Genomic DNA, 26,947 nt, shown 5'->3' on the forward strand with positions numbered 1-26,947 from the left:
ATAATGAATTATAGGCATATAATTAATTATTAACAGTCTATTATATGTCCGAACACTGCAATAATTAATCATCAATGAAAATTAAAAACAGATTTATTTCAAAAACATTATTTAACAAATTAATAAAAGAGGCACGGCCGGTGTCGCAGGTGGCTTGGAAGACGTGGGTAATGGTTAATCCATTTTGCAACATGAACTGGAAGTAAGCAACAGTAATTTGTAGCTAGTTTGAACTACAGAACTTTTGCTGCAGATGAAATGGTTAAACTTCTGTTTTCGCGCAGGTGCAGTGAGGGAAAAAACACTGAGTTTAGGGCTCCAGGGGTTGTGCCGAACTTCGACCCCTGTGTAGTGAACATGACCATTATATTGTGGCATCATTCTCTTTTTTAATGTTATATGCATAACTAATCAGAAACTGAAAACAAGCTTTTTTGTTGTTGATGAGCCACATAAAAAGCACACACAAAAGCTCTTACAAATAGCTGTTTATTTGCTTCATAAAAAGTATGACTAAAATTAATGTTGCAATAATAATATAGTCATAGTCAAACAATCGAACACTGCAATGCCATAAATAATACACATATACAACTATTTTAAATAAAATCTTATACCTAAAATCAGAATGCACACAACCATTATTAAAAAAACACCATATAAAATAAAAAAACCTGTGACATTAATGGAACAGCAAGGCTTTTGAAATTGAGTATATTTTAGTTGACCTCACTGCCACGGTGCTCTCTTTCCCAACACACGATTGGTGACTTTCTGCAGAAGAAAGATGCAATGCATTTGAATTGTTAATCAAACCGGTCATGTGTATTCCTGAAATTCTTGAAATAACACTGATTTAAAAACTGGCCTATTGTGTAACTGCTCGCCCAGAACAGCCGGTATACCTTGTTAAAGAGTTGAGCATTGAGGCGGTAGGAGCGGTACTCCATCTGTCTCCTTTCCTCCTCCTTTCTCTTCTGGACCTCAGGAAGTTGAGCATATTTCCTGAAAGAATACACATTTATTTGACAATTAAAATGCATAATTACCGGAACGTCAAAGTCAATAAAATCCACATAAAATATTGAACTACACTGCAGGTGGGGTACACATGCCTCGGACTGGGCCTAACTTGAAGTTGAATCACATCAGGTATTCCCCCACACACCCACCCACACTCAACAAACACAATAGGGGGACATTCAATTGTTTTTATATACAGCTATTTATAAATACGGTAACCTAACCTACACCCTAACCGAAAACTTTCTTTACCATTTTAAAAAACTTTATTTTTATACTGTTTTTTACAAATAGGAACATCCCCAAAAGTAAGTTGGCCTGGGTACAAATCATGGTTAAGTAGGTACACACAAACACACACACACATTATTACCTCATGAATCTGTCTGTCCTGTCTATTCTCTGACTGTGTGATTTCCTCTCTACCCAACTGAAAGCATGTAGAAGGCACAAGACAACTTGCAAATAAAACAAAGTTATGGAATCCTGTTTAAATCAGTTAAATGACCCACATTTGCATGTTTAGGTAATATGTGCTCTGTCTGTTACCACCACATAAACTATCCAGATGGTTTGAAAATAGTCTTGGTGATAATGTATACTTACTCTTTGGATCGTTGGACCATCTCTCTTCTTGGAACGACTCGTTTACAGGGTACTGGCACTGGTGAAAGAGGCATGTTTTAGCTTACATCTTGATGCAAGCTGTACCAAGCTTGTAAAATATATACTGAGCTGACTAGTAAGTAGTCAGTAATCTTACCAAAGTAATATCTAAATAATATTAGGGTATTCAGTCACCTGGTCTGAGTGGACGTGATGGTCCAGGGCAGTTGAAGAGCTCTTCTCTCTCTCTGCTGAAGCCTGCCTGTAACCTCCTCTCCTCAACCAGCAACCCCAGACGCTTCATTCGCTCCCGTGAACGAGACACAAACTCCGGCCGATGGAGCGCCAGAGCTTCCTGTAGGAAAACCATCAATGCAAATGTTTAATGTTATGCTTAATTTAACAATCAACATCCATGTACTCTCCAAAATGAACACTAGCTCCAAATCAGAGTAAAGGCCCGTTTACACAAAGAATGATAACTATAATGACACCTATCCACCTTATTTTTAATGTACGAGCGAGTGTTACCATATGTAACTTAAATGAGCAAGGCCTCTGGTGTGAGTCGCTTCCAGTTATGAAAATGTCTGTACAAAAACAGTTTATTATGCTGATTGATATTGTAATCTGGTATTTATCATTTAATTTTATAATAATCATAAACACACTGGTTTTTAGCACAAATAGTTTTACTGTTTACGGCATTTGTTATTCTTCTAGTTATTTACATATAGCAGCTAATGTGGCAAATCTTACACATTCACAGAAAACAGCTTACGTCAGTGTTGCAAAATATGGAAGAAAATGATAACTATATTAGCGTCCACACCAGCATACAATAATGTTCTGTGTATTATATATAATTAGTTATGTCATGTACCGCTTTAAATGCTCAAGCTGATTGACTGACAATTAGTGTTTTTTATCGTTCATCAGCAGAAAAAAATGGTTCTAAAGTAATTGCAAGAATATCGTTCGTCTGTGCTGTTTTTGTTATAGTTTTGGTGTGGACTGCTATTCTCAAAGACTTAAAACGATTATTAAAACATTGTCCTTGGTGTGAACAGGGCTTAAAACTACACTTTGGTCACCTGTAGTGAAAGGCGAACAAGAGCTGAGGGTTTGTCGCTGTTATCTGTCTCGGTAGCTGTTCTAGACTCTGTTGTCCTCTCATGCTCTTGTTGGTTCTGTCTCTCTCTCAGAGGTTCTCTGGTCGGTTCTCTCCAGGGTCGGATTTTACTGTAAGGCTCAAACCAGGCTTGGGTTAGGCAAGGTGCTGATTCACTCTGTGGCTGGTTTTCCTTGCGACCATCACACTTCAGCTCATCCGCTGAGACAAACCATGACACACCTTTAAGAGATTGGGATAAATAAAACAGTAAGACAAAAGGAGAAATCAGATCAGTTGATGAAAAATGCCCTTATCTGTGAACATGCAATATGCACCGTTTGGGTAAGGGGTTCGGACACTCTTGTTGCCGGTGTTTCTCCTCAGACCTGTCAGGCTTTGGGTGGGTTTAGCCGTGGAAGCAGAGGGGATGGGAACGCCACTGCCAAACGTGTTTGGTGAATGGCCATTTTTGAAAGCACCTGGGGAGGGAAAGATGGTTCCTACGTCCCGAGTGTGTCTGCGCGTGGCGTTTTTCACAATTTCCAAATCACCTGCAAAAAAGCGTACAATATCCCACAATACATATTTTGTTACTCTTTGTCTTTACATATTTTTTTAGTCTCCGTCTAATTTACACAGGTTGCTTTGTTTAAAAAGTGGACTGTTGTTGTGTGACTGACCTGCCTGTACACCTTTGCTGAGCAGTTTGACCTTTGACCTTTTGGAATTGAGGCTGTGGGAGACACCTCTTTGAGAATGATGGGAAAACATGCTTGAAGATGACAAAGAGTCAGCAGAGACCTGGAAGAACAACAAAATATTATAATGATTTTTTATTTGAACAAAATAAGCCTTTTAAGCGATTTAAAAAAAAACTAAGAGTATAGAAAAATGTTAATTAATATTTAACGATCAAAAGGCTGAAAAAATACTGAGATGTTTTTAACAATATATAACACAATATAAAATATCTAATAGCATCTTTCTTTTCAATTTGCTGATTATCTTTGAACATAAAAGAAAATTAACAGTCTGTATGAAAAATGTACAGGCAGAGGCTTACTGTGGAGTCATCCGTAATCACATCATTGGTAGCAACAGAGACAGCAGCATGTTTAGTACTGGGTTTCCTTCGGCCCGTCTTCTGCATATTGATGGAGTTGTAAAGTCTAAGCAAGCTGTCACTGGTTTTCAGTCCTTTACTGGTGACCCGGTGAGGTCCAAAAGCTTGCAGCAGGCGCTCTGTGTCAACGGTGGACATGCTACTACTGCTCATCTCCATGGACACACTCGAAGACTCATCTCTCTCGGCAGGACAGCGATGCACTCTCTCTTGACTCTCTTCATGCTCAGGCCATGCTTGTTGTGGAGCTGCTTCTAACTGGACTCTTCCTCTCTGCTCTCCTCCCTCTGTGGTCTCATCGTCTCGATCCCTTCTCCTGTCATAGTCTCCATTCCTGCCGTCTGGTTGTAGTATAGTTTGCTCAGTTGGAGTGGTGTTGTGAATGAGACGAGACAGACGCTCCAGTCTATCAAGCAGAGACATCTCTCCGTCATTGGTGAGTCGGGTCTCATCCATGCTCCATTTTTCATTGAAGCGACGCCACAGCTGATCCAGAGAACTGCTAATCTCTATGTTAGTATCCTGAGGTGTTCTATCCTGCCTTTTCTTGTTCCCCCTGTAGGACCTTCTGATTGGTTGAGAAGGTAAATGGAGTGGTTCTAGTGGCAATTTAGGCTCCTGCATGGAGCTGCTGTGAAGATGCACATCATCTGTACTGTAGTCTGCCTCCATGTGAAGAGGGACAAAATGTTCTTCCTCATCTTTATATTGCTCGTTTATACTAACAGTCTCTATGTTCTTCTTACAGACATAAGAAGCTTCAGGAGCAGTCCTGTCATTTTGGTCAGCAAAAGTGGCTATTGATTCTGGAAGACCATTTCCAGACACACTTGAAACTGACAGCGGGAGAGACAAAAATGCTTACTTTACATTTATATCTTATATGTAATAGCATCAGTCCACAGTTAATTTTTAATTAAAGGAATAGTTCACTCCAAAAATTAAATATTCTGTCATCATTTATTCACCATTTCATTTTAAATCCATATGACTTTTGTCTGGGTTTCTCCTAAGGTTTTTTCTCCATTCTGTCACCCGATGGAGTTTTGGTTCCTTGCCACTGTCACCTTTGGCTTTTGGCTTGCTTAGTTGGGGACACTTAATATTCAACAATATTATTGATCTGCCTGCATTGGCACCATTATAAGAGAACTAAACTGAACTGGACGATGACATCACTGTTTTCCCCAGAGCGGCTATATAGATAAATGAACTAAATTATAACTTTTTAACAACAGAAATTAACCATCACTGAATTACTTAAGCTGGACTATGACACTATTTTCTTCTAGATGCTGTACAGCAGAAACAAACTTTGTTGCATTATGTTCCTCTTATCACTGTAAAGCTGCTTTGAAACAATATGTATTGTAAAAAGCACTATATAAATAAAGGTGACTTGACTTGACTTCCATGGAACATAAATAAAGGTCTATTCACACAGATGGACCGCATTCCACTGCGCTACTTATCGATTTTTGTTCTATGTAAACACAAGGTAGACAGACATGTTCGATCATTGCACTGCATTGCAGAGTCTCGCACATGACAGTGCTCTAAAAACGCTGCGTTCAAGTTGAAAGAAGTTCAACTCTTTAAAAACGCGTCTCAAGAGCTTGTGTCTATTTCTGTTCTGGTTTAACCGCAAAAACGTGTTGTGTGTTAATAGTCCCTTAGACATTTTGAAGCATTTCCAGAGGTTGTCAAAATCGACAAAAGAGCAAAAAACCTGACGATAAATGTAGTCCACACTAATAAATTCTGCTTGTATGGCTTTAGAAGACATGATATATTGTGCTCGAGTTGGATGGACCACTTTTCTTGTGCTTTTCTGAGCTTCACAGCCACTATATGGGTTCATTTTATGGGGGAAAAAAAGATTCTTATCTAAAATATCTTCTATTACAAGAATGTCATATGAGGGTGAGTAAATTATGACAATTTAAATTCTTTGAGTGAACTATTCTTTTAAATTCAGCAAATATTGTAGAGCTAATAGAAACACTGATGTGCATCTTACCTCTTTTCATATTGGCCCTCTTACTGTAGATGCCTTCCTTGTGTTTTGGTGTAATTATGTTGTCTTCTATCTCTCTAGAGCCTAAAACGTCTATATGAAAGTGTGGAGGGACAGCATCATCAGAACCTGCAAAGGGAGCGAAAGAGAAGGAGAGAGCATGAGAGAGCTGGATCAGACAGATACTCAAAAAGCACTGAAGCAGAGGGCCCCTGAAGGGTTTTGCATGTGGATCAAATGAGGCTTGTGTTGCTGGATTGCCTTTCTCATGGACAAAGACCATGAATAATGCAGGACTGGGTGAGAGTATGAACCATCTGCAAGACTCGGGAGGAGGGGCCAGTAGAGGAGCAAACAACCAATATACACAATTGCAGGTTAAATATAGGAAAATGTATGGAAAATACGTAATAGCCTCTGTTGCTTGGATATTTATAATAACCTGTAGTGGTCCATGAAATAATGTTGTATCTTAATTTAAAAAACTATTTGAAAATATAGTTGAAGTAAAAAAAAACATTCTACATTCTCCCTTACAATTACATTATTTATAGACAGATCTGAACTAGAACATGTTTTAAAACAAAAGAAGTGACAGATCTTTCCTTCCGTATTGGGACATACATCCGAGTGAAAAAATTGTTTAAAAAAATTGGTTCTATCCATTGGTTGATGATTGGATGGAGGCAGATCTGAATGCAAACTTGCAGTCGATTGTAAGAAAAGGGCAGGGTTTATGCAGACTAAATGACAGGAGAAACCCGACATATGGAACCAGTGTTGTAATTGTTAACTAAAACTAAAACAGTTCTCTGTGATATACCTGCGTGAGAGCTTTCTACAGTTGTATCAGAGCGACCAGGAGAAAGCTCTGGATCTGCCTGCGGGACATAGAACAGCTCGGAGCTGCCATGAGGTTTGTATGGCAATAGTGCAGGGAAATCTACAGGAAGTGTACATAGGGAAAAACAAATCAACTGATTAATTTACCAAAATGAGTTAGAATATTCAAATGACACTGAAAAGCTTATATCAATGCTGTCTTACTTGCCGCTTGGACAGAGAGAGTTCTGGATGTCCCAGCCAGCCTCTGAGAGGGAACAAAATTTTGTGGGTATCTGGACTGTAAGTGTACACTGACTGTTCCTGCATTCTGGCCTTGAACCGGCTCTCTATGTTCATAGGAACTGGCATGATTTGATGTTGAGATTCGGGGGATGGACTGCAGATGTTCATCAGTCATGCTTGACACCATAAGTGAATGTCTTTGAAGTGGGACATCTTTACTGGTGTTTTGACTGGATAGTCTGCTTGAGTGGTATTTCACAGGACTGGATGGATGTTTGGGTTTGGGTGATAAAGTCACGTGCATGTGAGAGTGGTGGGACTCATAGCCAAAGTTTGAGACCAACGCAGCACTGGATAATAGCTGGTTATTGCCCGTGACAGGATAATCCATTTGAGGCATTTTCTGAACACTCTTGGAATCATTCGTAACAGCATTCTCTTTGTCATCAGTCATTTCTTCTCTTTCCTTCTCTTCTCCATGTTGTCCTTCTCTCTGTGTCTCTTTTTTGCTGTCAGATACATAAGGTTTAATGACTGGCTGATGTCTCAGGTGTGTTCCAAATTTGGCATCTGCTCCTCTGTGGTGGATCTCTCGCTCTAACGTCTCATGCTCGGGAACAACACTATCTAATTCTGCAGTACCTGTGATAGGGCAATTTGGCAGTGACTGTGGAGATGGAGTACGGCGATTGGTTGCAATAGTAATAGAAGTAAAAGGCTGAGGGGTAAGCCCTTCTCTCTGGGGAACTTTGGCTTCTGGATCTTGTTGTAAAGGCGTATAAATTGGAACTGTGTCTGTGTCTTTCTGCAGCTGATCTGAGATATGATTCTCCATGTTACGCAGTCCAACAAAGTCCTTCGTCAGCTGATATCCAGGACCAACACTCGACTGAGCACTGCCCTCAGAATCTGAGCTCCACTGAGAAACAAAGCAAAAGAATGAAACAAAGATGTGTTATTATGAGATCTAGGGTTGGGGAGGATTGTGGGAAGAAGATAGTGTTGAGTGGGAGAGTCAGAAGAAACACTGCAAGCGTGAGAGCAAACAACAGCTTTACCTTAAACACTCTCTATCAGGACTGTTCACAATGCAGTCTGCCGCACCAGAAACAAAACTCATATTATTTCAAAATCAAATAAAATCAAATAAAAACTTCTGGCTGATGATTATCAGCCATAATATGAATTGTGATAAGTGGCCAATATTTATATATAAAAAAAATAATAATAAAAAAAAAAAATATATATATATATATATATATATATATATATATATATATATATATATATATATATATATATATATATATATATATATTGTCCAAACTAGTTAAAAAACTACAAACGTTTTAAATACTTGTAAACACGGTATGAAAAATGGATATTTTGAGATTTGCAAAAGATTACATTTAAAGGTATTATTAAATAGTTTTTTAGTGTTTTTAAAGGTAAACTTTAAGTGGTTTATGGTGCAAAAAATAGAGAAACTGAGCATAAACAATTAAATAACCACAATCTCTTTTATTTACTTAGTTATTTTATTTATCTGACAGATCTGACTACAACAGCAAGTCAACCAATGCTGACATTCACAGAAATAAAATCGGCAGACCTTTCTGTGTACTGTGTTGTCGTATGAATGTTACCTTGGTGTATTTGGTGTTTAGTAGAAGCTCTCTTTTGATGTCTTCAATTCTCTCCCTGTCCTCTGCATTTAGTTCTAAACTTTCACATCGGCGGCCAGAAACCTTCATCAGGATCCAATCTAGAAAACAGACATTTTCACAATGTCAAACCAGTGACAACTTAAGAAAAGCACCACTGGTAGTGACAAAACATGTAAATGACTATACGACACATTGTTTACCTCGGGCACGGCTATCTTCTGGGTCAGCGGTGCTTGGCCGGCTTGTAACCATAGAAACAGGTGACTCACTCTGCAGAAGCTTGGCAACTCTGGCAGCCAATGAACTCTCGCTGCAACTGTCGCTCAAACTTCCAACCTCAGCTGAGACATGAGACGAACTATTCTCGGAGGAGCCAATCCCAGCATCCTCAGTCTTGTCCTGGTTCTGCTGAAGGTTCCCTGGTATCGAAGGGACATTTATCTGCATGACAGATGTGGCTGTAGGTGGCTTTGCCTTGTCTGGGTCAGCAGCACTGCAGCCCTCAGGCTCAGCCCGCCTTGGGGTCACACAGAGGTCACGTGACTTCAAACTTTCCTCTCTGCTCAAAGAGAGAGCAGCAGGTTCTATAGCTGTGTGGTCTGTCTGTTGTGGCCCCTGGGAGGACGACAAGCTTCCTTTTAAAGCCGAATCTGATGAAGATCGAGTTAGCAGCAGAGAAAGGTTCCCACCAGCCGACAGAGATGTGTCATCGTGATAACCTCGAGTGTTTCGTCCAAGTGAAACAAGGGACGTGTCACTCTCTGAGAGACGGTGTGAAGCAGGGGAGGAAGACAGAGAGGATCGTCCAGAAACCAGGCTTTCTGCACGGCCCAGCAAACGCCTGATTTCATGCAGTGTGCCAGAGCCCACAAAAGAGTCATCACCCTCTTTTACCATTTCTCTGGGATCTGGAGGCGGCACAGATTCTGGGCTGAGCTGGATTGGGAGGCCAAAGCTTCCTTCACTTTGTAGAATATTAGATTGTTGTAGGCTTGATGAAGGATGTGATGTTGAATGAAGTGATTGAGTATCCGCCTGGTTGAATATCATCTTTACACTTCTGTCACTGGCTGGCTGGCTTTGCTCATGCACTGATAAGCGGTGTGTGACCGAAGCACTGGAGTCAGCTGACAGCTGACTAGAACTGGAGAATGTCTCCTTCTGAAGACTGTCAACTTACACAGAAAAAAACATACGGCTTTATAACCAAATATGTCCAGCAACAGAATGCAAATAAAACCAATATCAAACTTTCACAGTGAACAAGATGTCAGATGTCTTTGGCTCACCTTCAGATGGCTGTGTGCTTTTAGTTGGTGTTCCTATGGAGCCTTTGATGGTACATAAGTCAGTAGGAGAGAATTCAGGCTCTCTGATTGGTCCTCGTCGAGTAAATGGATTTAGGATTGTTGAAGGTGATTGGTCGATGCCCAAATTTAGGAGGTACAACTATAGAAATATAAAAACAGAATCACAACTTTAAAAGGTTTGTCTATAAGGGTAGATAAACAAATGACAAAAAGGGGGCCTAAATATTACTTCAAATTATTTGAAATTAGACAAAACAAGCATTAAAATAAAACAGCTAAAAATCAAGATATTTCTTATTTTAATTCACCCCCTCAAAAAATAAATAAATAAATAAACGGAAACCTGGATGTATGAGGAAGACTCATTTTAAAGATATATAAAGAAAGATATATTTCTTAAGAAGTCATGACAATTTTTATAATGAATATAATTTTTAGATATGCCAAGCTCTAAAATATTTTATCAGGCAGAAATAACTATTTGTGAGTAGGAAATATTGAGGGGGAAAAATATCATTCAGTTACTGAAAGTTCAGTAATTATGGAATGTAATTATTTTAATTATGATATATAATAATTTCATATTATACACTTTTTATTATTTTATATACTGTATTGAGTTTGAAAATGAGCTGTCAGTACAGCAGAAGTATCATAAATATAAAAACAAACAATCCTGTCAATGCACATAGAGCATCAGCCACTGGTGAGCTATGCCTATGTCATTGTTTGTGATTTGGTAAGTTTATTATTGTATAATTTTACATAAGTCTGGATGTTCTAGTGTCTTTGTTATGTATGCATTGCACCACTGTGGAAAATAATTTCCTCTTTGAGGACAAATAAATATATTCATTCATATGGGGCCTGTTGAATATTGACTTTGACAATAAGGGCCTTGAGAGTTAAAAAGGTTGAGAAAAGCTGCCCTCAATGTTCCTCCTACTTGAGTATAACTGAAAATTAAATATGTCATATTTAAACTCAACATTTTACTACCATAATGTATGGCATTTGATTTTATCTATGTGATCATGGAAAGTAGGGCATTCCATACCAGATTAGAGACCTGAATGTGAGTTTGCAGTAAATGGTGGACAACTCAACTTTAATTAAATTGCATTGCATTGACTACTGGCAAGATTTTAGAAATGTTGTTACAAACAACAGCAGCCTAAAACAATATCTGAATAACTATTCGGCTATAAGTTGACATTAACCAACAGCCCATGCAGTCCAGTTGATGGAAAGCCTCAGCAATAAAAAGGTAAGTGTTTAAGAAGTAAAGCATTTTGATGGCAGATTATAAAGACAATTATACATATTTTCTTTTGAATAACGTGCACCGAGGAACCATGCTTTATAAGAACAGAAATCCACATTAAAAAATAAGATAAATTTTTGATTTCATGCAGACTTTAAAGTCACAACGTAACAGAAGTAGCAACAGATAATTTCCTCTGTATTGTAATGCATGTATAAATTGTTCTTAATAGATCAAGATGCATTTATAAAATAGAATAGAAAAAGAATTTAAATTTCCTTTAAGTACATCCTACTACTTCTTTTACAGCACTATGTGAACTTACAGGGATTCTGTCTTCAATGTTGAGCTCCTTAGCGTGAGGAGGAGACGCAGGTCTGGAGGTCCAGTAGGGTGCATAATTATCTACCTCAAGACTCACTACAGAAGAAGCAGCACCCACTGAAGCCCGCATACTCTGCTCGCCATGGTAACTGCCTTGAGAGCTGGAGAGAGTGCTGCTCCTGTTGAGGCTTGATGATACATCACTGAAGCGACCAAGACTGACGAGAGGAGACATCTTGATGGAGCTTTTGTCCATGTGAGGAGCTGAACTTCCACCTGAAAGTAATGATGGCCGACTGTCCAATGATCTGGTGGCTGGAATGATGTCATCAGATTGTGCCGCTGGAACTCGCTGACTGAGTGTGCCAGTGTCTCTCTGAATAGAGGTCACCACAGAGCTCAGGGAGGAGTGAGAATGTGAGCGATTGACAGGTGACTCAGATGCTTGTCCTCTACGTGCACCCGCCCCAACTACATCCACCCGATGGGGTGAGCCACTTCCAGAATTACAGGACAGTGGCTGAGTCACCTGGGAGCTAACATTAGCACAAAATGCCTGACGCATGTCTCGAGAAAGCATGTGCATAAGTGCCTCAGACACTGCATCCTGTGCTTTTTTCTTGGGAAACACACCATCAAACCCCTGGAGGTCCAAATTATCATAAAACGACTTGCTAGAACTTTGATTGGCTTTCCAGGCATCTACTTTTTGTAAGTAGCTCAGACTGGGAAGAGACTGTACTCTCCCAAGAGTACCAGAGTAAAAGGGCTGAGCGTCGGAGTGAAGTGTATCAGAGGCCGGAGGATTTAAAACCGGAAGAGAGACTTGTTCATTTGAGACAGGATGGGCACGTGACATCATTTGTGCAGTCTCTGAAGGTCCACCAAAGGCTGTAGCTGTTGTTTCAGAGTAGATGGGAGAAGAATGTTGATCACTTAGGTCCAATGATGTTAATAAGCCAGTTTTAGAGTGACTGTTTTGGGCTGATGCAGCCACAAAGGCAACAGCCTCTTGTTTGGAGTGTATGAGTGAGAGTTTGGTCAATGCTGGTGGGGGTCTCATGAGAAGTACTGCAGGTGTGGACTGAGACACAGGCTGCGAGCTCAAAAATGATCCATCTGTCGCTGTTAGATGACCGGAGCTCCAAAGTGCTCTCTGCAGACCTGGTACATGCATCACTCCTTCACCAGCTGGTGTGACACATAGTCCACTTTTGTTCCCACTATGATGCATACTTGCTGGTGCAGAGATTGAGCCTGTTTGTCCTCCAAACAGAAGCTGATCATGGAGATGGTCAGTTGCTTGGTATGGGTGCATCTGTGACTCACGAAAAGTAATATTTGACACATCTGAGCCAACAACTGAACTTCCTGCCTTCTGAAATGAAGATGGTGATGACAGTGAACCTCCTTGTGGCTGTTCTCGGCCTGTTTGAAGGTTCATGGAAGGATCCAACTGGCTTTTGTCTGTGTTTTGGGTATTTGAAGCAGAGGAAACAGCACTACTGCTGCTAACAGCCACAATAACATCCTCTCCCCTGTACTCTAATAGGAGCTGAGCAGACATTCCCTCACTAAGCTGCTGAGCAGTGGTCTGCTCCTCTCCTTCCATATATCTGCTGATTTTGTCCACAGCAACATATGAAACACTCCCTTGATCCTCAAGTCCTTTGCAATGGTCTCCAGGTGACAAGCTGTGCTGGGAAAGTGAACAGCAGCTTTTTTCACCCTCTGACATGGATGCTGGTACCTCCAAAGGATGCTGGGAAAGCGTAGCCTGGTCATAAATAGTATCTTGGAGGTGAGAAGCATCAGTTACAACTACATTTGAAATCCTGGGACATCTGTCAGAGACAACTGAGAGGTCAGGAAATCCCCTGTGTACATAAATACAATAAATAAAATATTATCTAAAAAATACAAAAAGGTAAAGAAAGAAAAGCTCAAACCATGAACATGACTAAACAAACAGTACCGAAGAGGGACAAATTCTGCATCTGTATGCTGAAAAAACGCAGAGTCAGAAAGAAGGTGAGATTTGTCCAGGCAGGGAAGCAGGGTAAGTGCAGGTGACATCTGGCTATCCTGAAACTCTGGGGAAAAAAGAAAATCATTTGATGTAATGATTATATATGTCATTATGTACATTTAAAATAAATATGTATGTAGGTAACTTGCGCTAAGGCACGAAGTAATGTACAGTGGGGTTCAAACGTCTGAGATGCTTTTTTTTTCCTTCCATTTAATAAAAAAAAAAAATCATGACAAATTTGTCCGCATCTGAGTGAAAAGATTATCTGAAAACGTTACAAGAATGTCATAGTATTTGGTTAATCGCCCTTTGCTTTAATTACAGTATCACTCAGGCTGCTTAACTATACAAGTTTGTGTGAAACCCTGATGATCATATTCCCCAGTATAATTTGATATGATGCAAAGAGCATCTTGAACTTGATTGAAATAACATCTGACCACCTGTACAAAGAGATTTGCTTATTTTATTTGCGCAGAGATCATAATATTTGAAAATGTCAAAATCCAAAAATCCCAGGTTTAAATTAGATTGAATCTCAGATCTCTGGAGCCCACTGTATAAATACACCTGCTCTCTGTACCTAGTTGTAAAGTCTCAGATCTGTCTATCAGTGGCTGCACACTTATGTCCTGAGTGTTAATAAATGGTCTTCCATGATTGTCAGGATCTGTGTATGGTCTGTCAGCCTCTGAACCATGCACATTGTGTCCATGCTGCTGGCAGGGAGCCTCTGCAGGGGTCTGTAAAGTTAAAAACATACCCATCTATTAAAAGGAATTAGTGTATTCAAGATTGTATTTTTTTTATTTTCCAATTTATTTCATTGTTTTCACATTTCTATATCCATATATTCACTGTTTTCCTTGTATCTTTTATGATTACTTTTCCATACATTTATTATCAGCTAATCGTTATATTTTGTTAGCTTAGTACATTTCATGTTCTTATGGACTACAACAGGTAGTTGAATTTCATCATTAATCTGATTTATGTTTTTATTGTATTTCTACATAATTATTATGAGACTCTAATTTATAGTACTCTAATTACCTCTTCGTTATTCAAATTGGTTATTACTTATACAATTACATTTCTCATAATTTCTTGTCTACCTTAGATTATCACACTGTGTCAGGAATATAACGTTACACACTGACACAATTATCTATGCAAGTACCTGTCTGTGATTACTTCGGCCATCAATTACATATGGCAAAATTTATCATTTATTAATCCTTATCAGTTAAGTGGAGTAAGTTAGAGTGATTTACACTACTAGAAACTCTTGTTTTTGTGATGCTGTGTCTGCTATCCACTATTTAGCCTGAAGAAGCTAGCAAGTTTTTAGCCGATGACTGCAAAGCTTTCCACGTTCATCCAAGTCTGTTCTTGTGCCTTCACTTGAATGTTGACTAAATAAATAAATAATAATACGTTGAGTGCCAGCAAGTCACTGGACAGTCATTAGCGATGACTTTGAGCACAGCTCACTTGTTGCCATGCAGTTACTAGCTAACGTTACAAGGTTGTCTCGATTAGCGAGTTAAGATCTATCATGCAGAAATTATATCGAAAGCTCACACATTCCACGAAAATATTTCTAGTTTTACTACTTGACAGCAATTTCCATACACTTACATTGTTTACGTTTGCAGCATCCTCCTCTAAATCCATGTTGTGCTTGTGACGGACGCACTGACGCAGACGTTAGCGCGCATGCGCACTTGCAGGAGTTTGAATTGACCGTGAAACTAATAAAATACAACCAGGTTGTAATGTGTAACAGGATGTAAAACGGTTCCAGTAGCAAAATCTACTGTGTAGTCATCGGCTAATAACTTGCTAGCTTCTTAAGCGAATTTAGTTATCTCGAAAATATGATGTTAAACACAAGAACCCCATAGCCACACACGGTTTAGCTGAATAGACAACATGAGATCCAGACAGTAGCGAGGCGAAATGACGCTGTTGCTATGGCAAAAAGAAAAGCCCGCGGCTTTGCGCGGGAAGTGAGTGTACAAAAAGTGCTAAGCTTTATTTATACTTTACATTGTACAAGAGTATTTTGTCTTTCTATCTTGACCGATCTTGACATAGAACTGAAGTACAAGGCATGAGTGGTGTAAACGTTATTTCAAGATAATTGCTTAAGTATAATTTATTGAGAACTATCGATACAAAATGTGCATTAACTGTATTTTACAACAGTTTTCATCATGCCGGTGTCTTGACGATCTGCTGCAGATTCAGAAAATTGCATAGATATATTAGAGAAAAATAAAATCCAGCAAACAAATTAAACAATTTTAACTAAAGATGTTTAATGTCCTGAAATTAGTGTAGTGCCTAGAGTACAAACTAGTAAACTGGGAAATAGTTTAAAATAATAAAATAACCAAAATCACATTTTGCTGATTATTTTACCTAATAAATGTTTTGTTGACCAAACGCTATTGTTGTTACACAGGCAAATTTAGTTTTGGAGAGGGCATATGGCAGTAAATAAAGAAAAGATTATGCAAATACAAAACAGTTGAAGCCAGGAAAGCATTTATTTTTGTATAGGCTACTTAGGATTTAAAACATTTGGTCACCAATTTGAAATCAGTTTTTTGACAGGTTTGGAGATATCATTTTTAGTTGCACTAAAATCTATTTGTGATTCAAAGGTTCAAGTCTTAACAACACAAAAGTGCAAGGTTCAAGTGTCAAATGTGTATTTAGGGAAAAATCCTGCTGTATCCCTTGGGGGTCCCTCAAATAAACCACCAGATAAACTCATATTGTACTTATTATTATTGTAGAAAGTTGTTACCTCTTATTGTTGTCTTCTCTCTTTCAAAAAATAAATAAATAAATGTCAGGGAGTTCCAGATGCCAAACTGAAGGCTTGACTTTATTGGTCAAGACAACAAAGCTGAGATGCCTGCAGAACATACCAATCCCAGTAGCAGCTTTCACTTTTATACAGTTAATGACCTCAAGGTGTTCTCCTTCCTTTCTTTTTTTTTTTGGCACATGCCTAAACTCTTGCCACAATTATTTCATTATATTCTTGGCTTTCTCCCCAATGGGAGAGAAAGCCTGTGGTGTGACCCACAGTCCACCCTCTAAAATATATTGTATGATTATTACCTCACTCACAAGACTATATAATTCAAAGGTTTCCAAATACTGACAGAAAACACAAGCCAAAAATACATAATATCTCTGTACAGTGGAGAGGCTGATACATGGTTCAATGATTCATTTAGCATTTTATTGTATAATTAAAATATGCAACCTCGTAACAAACAAAGAAATTAGAAAAGGTCTTTACATTAAAATAAAGTCTATTATATTAAGTTGAAAAACTAAGTATTTGCACAGTATGCATAAATGCAGTTATCTTAACGTATACAATTATTTTTCTCTTCCCAACCGCACCACGTGGTGCACCATGGTTACGCGCACGTCTAGAAAGTAGGTACGCATGCGTGTAAACGGGCACTGTTTGTGTGAGCAAAGGTGGAGACGAATCTCGAGAAAACATTACGATTGGAAGGAATGTAACACCATATAGAAGTTACTTAAATATTTTATAATTTAAAATTACTTAACATATATAAATATATTCGCTAAAATGTCAAGAAAGAACACCATAGGACCGGGTAAGTATTGCTCGGCTCTTTTCATGACGTCTACTAAAACTTCGCCAGCTCATGCAAACACATGTAGCTCTAACACAATGGAGAGGACGTGTCGTTGAACAATTACAGGCCTGAAAATTGTGCAGAGGCTCTGAAAGATCCCAATTCCACTTTTATTTATAATGTCTTTAGTATATTTTCTGTTTTTGTATATCTCAAACTTTAACAGTATACGAAAGAGAAGCCATGTTTTGATCACATTCTGCGGATTGAGCCACACAATGCACTTTTAGTGTATCTGTGTTAATGTATGTCCTGTTCAAACTTTTAAAAGATGTTTTTCTAATGATTATTTCAGAATACTTCCGGATGCGTGATAATGAGCGCCTCATGCGGACTCACGTGAGTGATTACGTTTCTGTGCATTAATTGATCACATTATTCAGCGTTATTTAAATTTTAATTAATCTGGGGTGGTGAGTTTGTGTCCGTAATTTATATTTTTCTGTGTTGCCCTTTTTTAGGAGGCTATGGTCGATTTGATCAACGGTAGACAGTCAAACCGCAGCTTCTTAGATGCTTTAAGTTTTGGTTGTGGATTTGGTAAGAAACGTCTTTGTTACAAACATGACCTAGGCTAATAGTCATACATGGTCGTTTATTTACAGGGTTTCTCAAACTCGGTCCTGGAGGCCCACTGTCCTGCACAGTTTAGCTCCAACCCTGATCAAACACACCTGAGCAAGCTAATCAATGTCTTCAGGATCACTAGAAACTCACAGCTAGGTGTGTTTGATCAGGAGGGTTGGAGCTAAACTGTGCAGGACAGTGGCCCTCCAGGACCGAGTTTGAGAAACCCTGCTTTAAAACATGTATAGTAGGGCTGGTCTTATATTCAGACTTGGCTATTATTGCAATTGCAATACTTTAAAACTACTCCTTATATTGTTTGTTCTAGTGCTCTTAAGTTTTAAATGCAAAAAAAGAGAAACCATGTGCTTTTGAACTCTGTTCAGCAACACAGATTGAAATATTCAAAAGTGACTGAGTGCATGATGTCTTTTCTTTGGATACAAAAAAACAAATGTCCCTATGGTATTAAAGTCACCATGAAATCATAATTGACCACACTCATTTAATTACTCTTACTGACCACTCTTATTTATATTAACTTCCATTTCATGCCAACATTAAAGTTCTTGTAAATCAATTTTCTTCGTTTTAAGGTAAAAGATGAACTGGATCACATTATAATCTTCATAACTATAGTGTTTTTCTACTCATTTCCACTTAATGAACTTTAGGTTTGTGTGGCATTTATTTTTATTTTATTTTTTTGTATTAAAGTTCCAGAACTGGACCAGTTTGCAGCTCAATTTACAGGATATGAAGATTCATCAGATGAGGATTATTATGATTATGACGACGATAACGATAAGTATGATGTCCGTACAAACAACAGATACTGTGGCTTTTCTCACAACTTCCTTGATAGAGGCCTGCCAAAACCATCCAAACACTTAACAGCTGAGGTTTGTGTCTAACACCTGTGATTCACTCGTTGTTTTATTTAACTTTTCATTTAACATATTATTATTTAACTTCTTTTTAGGAAGCAGAAAGAAATGCAAAAGAACTAGTGGATGAAGAAGAAAAACTTAAGAAAAAGGCAGAGAAGAAGAAACAGAAAAAGATGGTGAGGGCATACATGAAGAAAAAAAGAAGTATTTTTGTCTGATTATCATAAGCAGGAATATTTTGTTGAGTTCAATTTCTCTGAAATATAACAGAGACAGAAAGAGAGACGTCGACTGGAAAAATTAGAGAAGGAAAATGCAGATAAAGGAAAACATAAACCGGTAAGAGAAAACAAATGTTATTGTGTGTGACTGCTATGTTGCATGGTTTAAGTATTAATATGGTCACTCGTCATGCCTCCATCGTTTTGAGTCTGTCTCACCGAAAGTCCACAGACTTAATTTTATCTTGGTGTTTCTTTCTTTGTTCTAAGGTACAAGTTGACCCTGGACCAGAAAAGACTAAACATACAGATAAAGATGAAAATGAAAATAAAATTAAAAACAAAAATTGTTCATCTGTGACTTCTGGTCCTCAACACACCTCAAAACCTGTGGAGAGCAGTGATAGCAGTAATGACGATGAAGACGACAAAGAGGAAGAGCTAACTATGGAACCAGAGGTGGGCAATATGACTTAATGTCCCTTGTCATTTACAAAAGTGATATGATTTATGCTGTAGATGAAGAGCTCTTCAGTGACAGTGCTTTATGTGTGTCTTAGGAGCTTGACATGAATAGCTGCTTTGTGTCAAACGCAGCTGCTATCGCCAAGCGCAAACTAGAACAAAAACCCAAACCTGACAAGAAACCTGCTCAAGCAAACTCAAGAAAACAGCATGTGTCGGAGCAGAAAGCCAGCACTACGCCACAAAAACAGGTTGGAAAGGATGAAATAAGAGGACATGTAGGAAAATGTAGTTTATATATATAATAGGTTGAGGAAAGGTTCTTGGTATGATAGTAAGAAACTCCTGCGTTTGTTTCATCCACTCTGAGATGCAAGTCATTTATGATATAGGCAAAAAGAGCCACGGTAGCTTCCCTGATTGCTGCAACTTCCTTTTTTACAGATATTTTGCACCAATTTCCCAGTAAGTGACTGTTTTGTTCTCTTGCTCGCATGGGATGAAAACACTGCTTTATTCGCAGATGTTTTATGCGATGTTCCAATTTTGTGCTTGAGTTAAAATCACAACTTTGAATGAAAATATAGCCATTGGGCGTGTCAAAAATAGAAATCAGCTGGTTTACTGCCTAGTGATTCAGTGTTGTATCATGTTTAATGATCTCGATACAAATGAGCTTTGGAGACAACCAGGTGAATATGTAATAGCTATAGTTCTTATGTCTTAGTGGAAATAAAAGTAGTCTTAAGTTGAAACTGAACAATTTTTAAATGAACTGAGATATGTAATCCATTATGTCCAGTATTTTTTGATCAACTGCCAAATTGTTTTCACAAGATTGTGAGTTTATTTTTTTGTATATATATTTTTTTTTTATTGGTGGGAAGATGACAAAAAGACGGGAATAGGCGTGATGCAGTGTTCTTGGTGTACTTTGTTATAAAACTGACCTTTAACCATTACTGAAATAGGAGATTAGGATAACAAGTTAATAGTTGTCATTATACAAAAAGTGGGTAGTTTAAAGAATGTATTGAAATGGTAGTAGATCAAATCCTGACAGAGATGATGGTTAATAATTTCTCTAAATATACATGTAATCAGATCAAAACAAATAAAAGGAAAAACTGACTGATATGCCTGTACAAGGCGGCAATGAGAAAACATGTATATTCCAGAAGGGAAACCAGAGAGATGAAAATAACATTCATACAGCAAACCTGATGCAATTTTCAAAGAAGGCTATTTCAGTAGCCCCGAGCAGCTCTGAAAGCAGAAGTGCCACTTTCTTCTCAAAAGTTACTGTTTAACAGTGTGTACATAAGCACTTGCAGAACAGGATGCAGTAGCATGGATTTTCACACGATGGCTATGAAATTGTAGTTGAATATAAATAACATTTTACAATACAAGTAGATGGGTTATTTTAAACTTTAATATTTCACTATTACTGTTTTTACTGTTTTTGTTTTATCAAATAAATGCAGCCTTGGTGAGCATAAGAGGCTTATTTACCATATTCTTGCAAAAGTATCTTTATATAACCATGATCCTTTTGAGCCAGCCTTTCTGAAGCTGCCAATTCTTGACAGTATTTCCATAACATTAAATTCTTTATTCCTGTAGATTGATAACAACAAAGAGGAGGAGAAGTCAGAGGAGACTGTCAATGCAAATTATTTTATTACAAGAAGCGTGGAGCTGGCAGGTGTGTGAGGTTTTTCTTTAAAAAGGGTTTAGTCATGAAATGCCCTCCTAATTCCCACATCTTTTCTATAGTTATAGGTAACCAGTATGCCGCCTCAGGAAACCTGCAGATGGCTGTGAAATATTTTACAGATGCTATAAAACACAACCCTAAAGAGTATAAGTAAGAGTCCATGTCAACAGTTTCAACTAAAACATGAGTTGTGAATAAAAAAACTAGTTATAAATCAAGCAGAGCATGTCTTTGAAGAGGTTACATTTATAACGTGTGTGTCTGTCTGTCTTTGCAGGTTGTTTGGAAATCGTTCTTACTGCTATGAACAGATGCTGGAGTATGAGAAAGCTTTAAATGATGCTGATATTGCTCTTTCTATGAACCCCAAATGGATTAAAGGGCTTTACAGAAAAGGCAAAGCACTGGTTGGTTTGAAGGTATTGCCACAACTTTTTGCCATTGTCATCCATCATTTAGAGTACAGACTGACCTGCAAATTCCCCTCTGCTATTTTATTCTCACACAATCTTGTTGTTTCCCCCTCTGTCAGAGTTATTATGAAGCCAGACTTACATATAATGAAGTGTTAAAACTGGACAGTACAATTAAGGAAGCAGCTGAGGAGATGATGAGGGTGCAGATGATGCAGCTTATGGTGAGAGGATATGAGTAAATAATGGACCACACTTTATTTTAGTGTTGATACTGCTTCAATGTTGTCAGCAACTGAATATCGGTTTTAAGTTGCCCGTTTGTTATAAATCACCTGAATGAGCATATCAATATACGCTTGCTTCTTCAACAGGAAATGGGATTCACCAAAGAGCAGAGTTCAAATGCCATTATTCTTTATGGAACTGTAGAAAAAGCCTTAGAAGCTCTCTCTGGGGTATCAGGTATGATAATGCATCTACATATCAGTGAGATGCATACAGAAATTTTTCTATTCAGGGGATATATTTGCCCCATGGGTAAATAATATTGTGAAGTATTAAGTAATTTTCATATTAAAGGGATGGTTGTTTATGATTTCACTTTTCTAACTATAGTTAGTGTGTAATGTTGCTGTTTGAGCATAAAGGACATCTGAAAAGTTACAACGCTCAAAGTTCAAAGCAAAGGAAGATATTTGCTTTTAAAGAAATTCCTTTTTAAGGACTACAACAAACGGCTGGTAGGGACTACACGACATCCTCCCGGGTTAGTGACATCACCAACACTAGAATTTACATAAGCCCCGCCCCCGGAACACGATTTATAGATTATCAAGACAGAATATGCTAATCAATGACTAGAAGATAACTACACATAAGCTACATAAATTCATCAACTAACCATTCAGAAATGTCCTGTTGCTTCTACATGTTGTCACTTCTTCTTGAGTCTCTCCATCATTGACTCTGTTGACATCATCTGACTCCGATTTGAACATAAGGCTAAAAGTTTTTGAAATGTTCAGTGCATGTCTGTGTGAGGTAAAAGGACACAAGCTGTTGTAGCTCCGCCCTCTGTGCTGGGAGCAGCAGCTCATTTGCATTTAAAGGAACAGACACAAAACGGTGCGTTTTTGCTCACCCTCAAAAAGTGACAATTTTAACATGCTATATAAAAATATCTGTTGGATATTTTGAGCTAAAACTTCACATACACACTCTGGGGACATCAAAGACTTATTTTACATCTTGTGAAAAGGGCATTATACCACCCCTTAATAAATAAGTAAAAATAGTGATTTCCTGGAGCATTTGTCATTTTTATAATTCTCTTTTAATAAGTATATAATTGATTTTTGTATCCAGTATTTACATTTATTAAATTAATTCACTCAATCAGAATACTGTAGTCTGTTACTAATAAAATTTGTTCAACTAATGCCATCTTTACATTGCAAAGTTGAATCTGATATGTTTATTTACACTTACAGACCATTTCATTCTGCTTAGATGTGGCATAAATGTATTTACACAACAATTTCATAATGGTTTGACATTAATGTAATTTTATTACTACTGAAGGAGCTTTTTTTTTTTTTTTTACCCCTGTATCTTGAATTTGGGGGGCATTTAATGTTCATTTTGGTGCCTCAAACCCCTGTTTATTTCTGACCCTGATACATTTCCTTCACTCCTATATTTATTTATTTATTTATTTATTTATTTATTTGACACTGATTTCCATGTGTGAATATATATGCAAATACTGAGGAAGACAATAAAAAAAAAATCATTAATTGAGATTGCATTGATAACTCTCATTCTTTTTAGGTTTAGCCCCTGTCCTAGTTCCCACAGAAAGTGAGTTTGTGTCTGTAGAGCGTCACCCAAAACCTCCAGCTAACTTCCCTCTCAGACCTCTTCCTCAGAATCAGCCTCGACCCAGTATGCCAGTCGCTGCTCCAGTTCGTCATCATGCCCAGTAAGATGCACACATACAGGCTTTCATGAGACAACCTTTCTCCTTAAAATCAGCTGAATCCTGATGTGTCTTTCATCCCTAAACAGAGAGCTATTCCCTATCTGGGTTGGAGACCTAGTGCCTTCTGTAACAGAGGCTAAGCTTTATGCCCTATTCAGCATGTAAGTGACCTCATTGGTTTTGAAAACTGTAAAACTAGTAAAATGCTAATTCAGTATTGATGTAATGGAGCTCATCTTTGTGAAACAGTGTTGGACAAGTCCATAGTGTCAGAGTGTTACAAATGAGACACTGTGCGTTTGTTAACTACACCAAGAAGGAGGACTGTGAGAAAGCCATACAAGACTTTCATGTAAGTATGTTTGCTCTGTTGCTTTGTTCAGTTGAATGTTAAACATGCCGGTGATAATATAGCTGCTTATAATATGTTTAACCCTTGTCCAGTGATTTTGGAGGTCAAATGAAGATCTTGCAGTGGGGATGGAATACATTTTGTCTTTTCAATGAGGGAAACATTACAGTTTATGTATGTTTCTTGTGTATTGCAGGGTTATGCCATTGATGGGACAACTCTAGTGGTGCGCTATCCTGATAGGATTCACACGCGTCTTGGAGTGTCCAGAGATGCATCTACAGGGTCCTCAGGGAAGATTGAGTGAGTAAACTTGCTGATTTTGAATTGTTGCACAAAACTTAAAGCCACACCGCGGAACTTTTGCGGGCGCTAGGGGCGCTAGACCTGTAACTTTCACGTCTAGCGCCCCTAGAGGCCACAAGCGCCGCAGCACTGTCGCAAAAGTCTGCTCCATGAGTATATCAGAGCCTATGGTCACGTGATGGCCGTAAAGCGATACGTTCTCCAGGTCACATGACCTGGCCAACGACGGTCTGTCTTCTCCAAACTTACATAGGCGGTATTTCAAGAGGGCAGCCCCGCTCGGAGCATTAATAGTGTCAAACGCTGTATATTGGCCTGAGGAATCATTTAAAATAACTCGTATGCGTCAACTCTTTAGGTCACAAAGTCCGCGGTGTGGCTTTAAATATCACTGTGTTTAGAGGTTAGAAATGCCATGTACAACCATGGCTTCCTTCCTCAGCCTTCGAGGACACTTTTACTGATCAGAAGGTTAAATGTGGTTAGGGTTAGGTGTACAGGAGGGACAGGGACAAGTAATGTCCCAATAAGGCAGTATCCATTTATGATTTTAATAAATATAATCATATACAATGAATGTTATTGCATGCTGTTTTGCAGTATAATACAATACAATGAGATTCAAATAGATAGTATTTGAGCAATAGTATAAATGGAATATATGCAATGTTTTCATGGTAATTTGAAACTTGTCTTTACTTTTTTTTTACTTTTCTTTTTTTTCTTTTTTTTTCTTTTCTCAGCAAACAACCTGATGAATGTTATTTTTGGAGGACAACTGGCTGCTTAAAGAATGATCGCTGCACTTACAAGCATATTCCAGAAAACAAGGGCATAGAGCGACACAACGCCAAATCACACCCCTGATTCACAGCACACTGACAGAGGGATTTAAGCATCTCAAAATCAGTGTAATTAGTTGGATACAGTAAAAACTTTCACATGCATAAAACAGCGTGGGGCTTTCGTGTTTGGTCATTCATCTGAATATTTCATAATTTTTGTTTAAAAATAGTTCAAGTCTTACTATCAGTCTATATACAAGTTAAAGAGAGTGAGTTTGGACAAACAGGTATGATGGCTGCGATTTTAATCAACTTAATTTTTCCCCACAAAATAATACATTCCCTTTTAAGTCAGTTATTGGTTTTAATGGTTTGCAAGATAGTGGCATGAAGCTTTATATAATTTAAGGCTGTCAAAAGTTTAATGAATGGTCACTGCGAATTTTTTTATTTCATTTTTACTATTGGGAAAAGTATTTGCCTTATGACCCAGTCTGAGGGTTTCAAACCAAAAGTATTGTTTCTCTCTGAGAGGTTTTATTTGGACTTCTAACCTGCGGTATTAACCTGCCTCTGTAAAAGTTTAAATGTCACGAGTTGAAATCAAATCTCTCAAAACACCTGTGCCAAGTCTGATATAGAAACGATTTGGCGTAAACAATATCTTATCATATCTTGATGAGGAAAAGTTTACAATAAATTGTAATTGTACCTGTAAAGCAATGTAAAATGGCTCTCTAATACAATAAAAGGTGCCCTGAAAATGGGAAAATCTTGAATTTTCTTTTTATTGTTGATCTTTTATTTAATCCGTAATGTGTGTGACCTAATATTCTGGCTCATTTTCCAGTCTAGTGACTGCACATTTCAAACAAATGTTCTCTTGTTACTGATATACATAGACTTTCTGCTGCAACTTCAGTTCGTTAAAATGAAAATTTATATTTGGGTTCATTAGACCTCAAACTCTTATAATAAAAAGGGAACATATTTACACTGATGTTTAGCTTTAATCTGATTGATATAATCTCCAAATAATAAGTCTAACATCAAAACAATAAAAGATTTAAATACTGGAGCCTTATTAGTGTTTGAGTCTGTGTAGAGAGAGAGAGAGAACATTTTCAAAGCAGCTTTTACAGTTGTAAGACTGGAAGAGAGGGCAACTCTGAGAAAACTAAGGAAATTAACTTTTGAACTTTTTTGTTTCCGCAAGTCTGCGTTCAGGGTTAAGTACATACTAGATCCCAGGTTAGATGGAGCATGAGGCACATCAGGTGGGATTCTAGATTCCTGACTAACTGCTTGACTTTAAGTTGTTATGCAGTCGCATTACTATAGGGCGCTAGATAAAAGTACTATTGAGGTAATGGCAAGCATTGGAGCGGCATTATCTTAATGTTCTAGCCATAACCTCTGGTTATTATTTGGGCTTTAAGTTATATAGGCGACTGTAGGGGGCTACATTGGTACTTTTTAACAATAGCAAGCGTGGGTGGCATTGTAGCCATAACCTCTGGCTATTGCTCAGACTGACGAGTTTGTGATCGTGGGCCTGCATAGCGGTCAGTGCGAGGAGGCTCCAAACGCATCGGCCATCTGGAGGAAGACAAGGGCCCCCGGGAGAGCCGATAGGTGGTGGTCCTGGAGTAGGAATGTTCCCTTCTCCGGGAGAGGGAGGAGGAGATGAATGGGTCAAAGCTCATGATGCAGGATTTTTTTGGTTTGGTTTTCAAATGATGTTAATGTTTTGTTGGTTGAAGAAGTTTTTCTTTTTAAGTCCCCCTTGTTCTGCACACCATTAGTGGAGATGAACCGGCACTGCACCAGTTCAGAAATGCTGCAGAGCAGTCTGCTTTATACAGGACACACACACACACACACACACACACACACACAGATCCTCAGCCAATCAACAGCTCAGCAGTGTCATGATGCTGCCGATTGGTTTTGTGTTTCTTTTTTTAGCTGGAGTAGCATATCAGGAGGAAGGGCTGATTT

General features: G+C 38.2%; 2 protein-coding genes across 3 annotated transcripts; one reads left to right on the forward strand and one right to left on the reverse strand.

Annotated features, from left to right (window-relative positions):
- Positions 1-473: 473 nt before the first annotated feature.
- On the reverse strand, positions 474-15,346 carry alms1 (ALMS1 centrosome and basal body associated protein). 2 transcript variants are annotated; one of them, XM_084092393.1, is made up of 19 exons: positions 15,190-15,346; positions 14,132-14,291; positions 13,492-13,609; positions 11,518-13,393; positions 9,908-10,067; positions 8,819-9,793; positions 8,598-8,716; positions 6,931-7,870; positions 6,707-6,826; positions 5,887-6,012; positions 3,807-4,702; positions 3,424-3,544; positions 3,079-3,294; positions 2,724-2,983; positions 1,825-1,984; positions 1,630-1,687; positions 1,397-1,453; positions 906-1,005; positions 474-774 (listed from the first exon to the last, which is right to left on the reverse strand). In XM_084092393.1, the coding sequence occupies exons 1-19, from the start codon at positions 15,223-15,225 to the stop codon at positions 730-732; spliced, it is 6,543 nt and encodes a 2,180-aa protein (XP_083948519.1). In that variant the 5' UTR covers positions 15,226-15,346; the 3' UTR covers positions 474-729. The 2 variants fall into 2 exon arrangements, with proteins under 2 accessions (XP_083948519.1, XP_083948520.1); XM_084092394.1 differs by lacking the exon at positions 1,397-1,453 and having other exon boundaries at positions 15,190-15,345.
- A 1,661-nt stretch (positions 15,347-17,007) lies between these two features.
- On the forward strand, positions 17,008-25,725 carry LOC311069334 (uncharacterized protein). Its single transcript, XM_084092406.1, has 18 exons — positions 17,008-17,201; positions 17,539-17,582; positions 17,705-17,783; positions 18,528-18,712; positions 18,793-18,876; positions 18,971-19,039; positions 19,192-19,380; positions 19,482-19,637; positions 21,013-21,094; positions 21,166-21,256; positions 21,384-21,525; positions 21,639-21,743; positions 21,894-21,984; positions 23,353-23,503; positions 23,590-23,664; positions 23,753-23,855; positions 24,052-24,158; positions 24,905-25,725. Exons 1-18 carry the CDS (start codon positions 17,174-17,176, stop codon positions 25,026-25,028), a joined length of 1,905 nt encoding a protein of 634 aa, XP_083948532.1. The 5' UTR covers positions 17,008-17,173; the 3' UTR covers positions 25,029-25,725.
- Positions 25,726-26,947: the final 1,222 nt, after the last annotated feature.

This window comes from Abramis brama (assembly GCF_963993115.1).
Source record: "Abramis brama genome assembly, chromosome: 19".
NCBI classification, from domain to species: Eukaryota; Metazoa; Chordata; class Actinopteri; order Cypriniformes; family Leuciscidae; genus Abramis; species Abramis brama.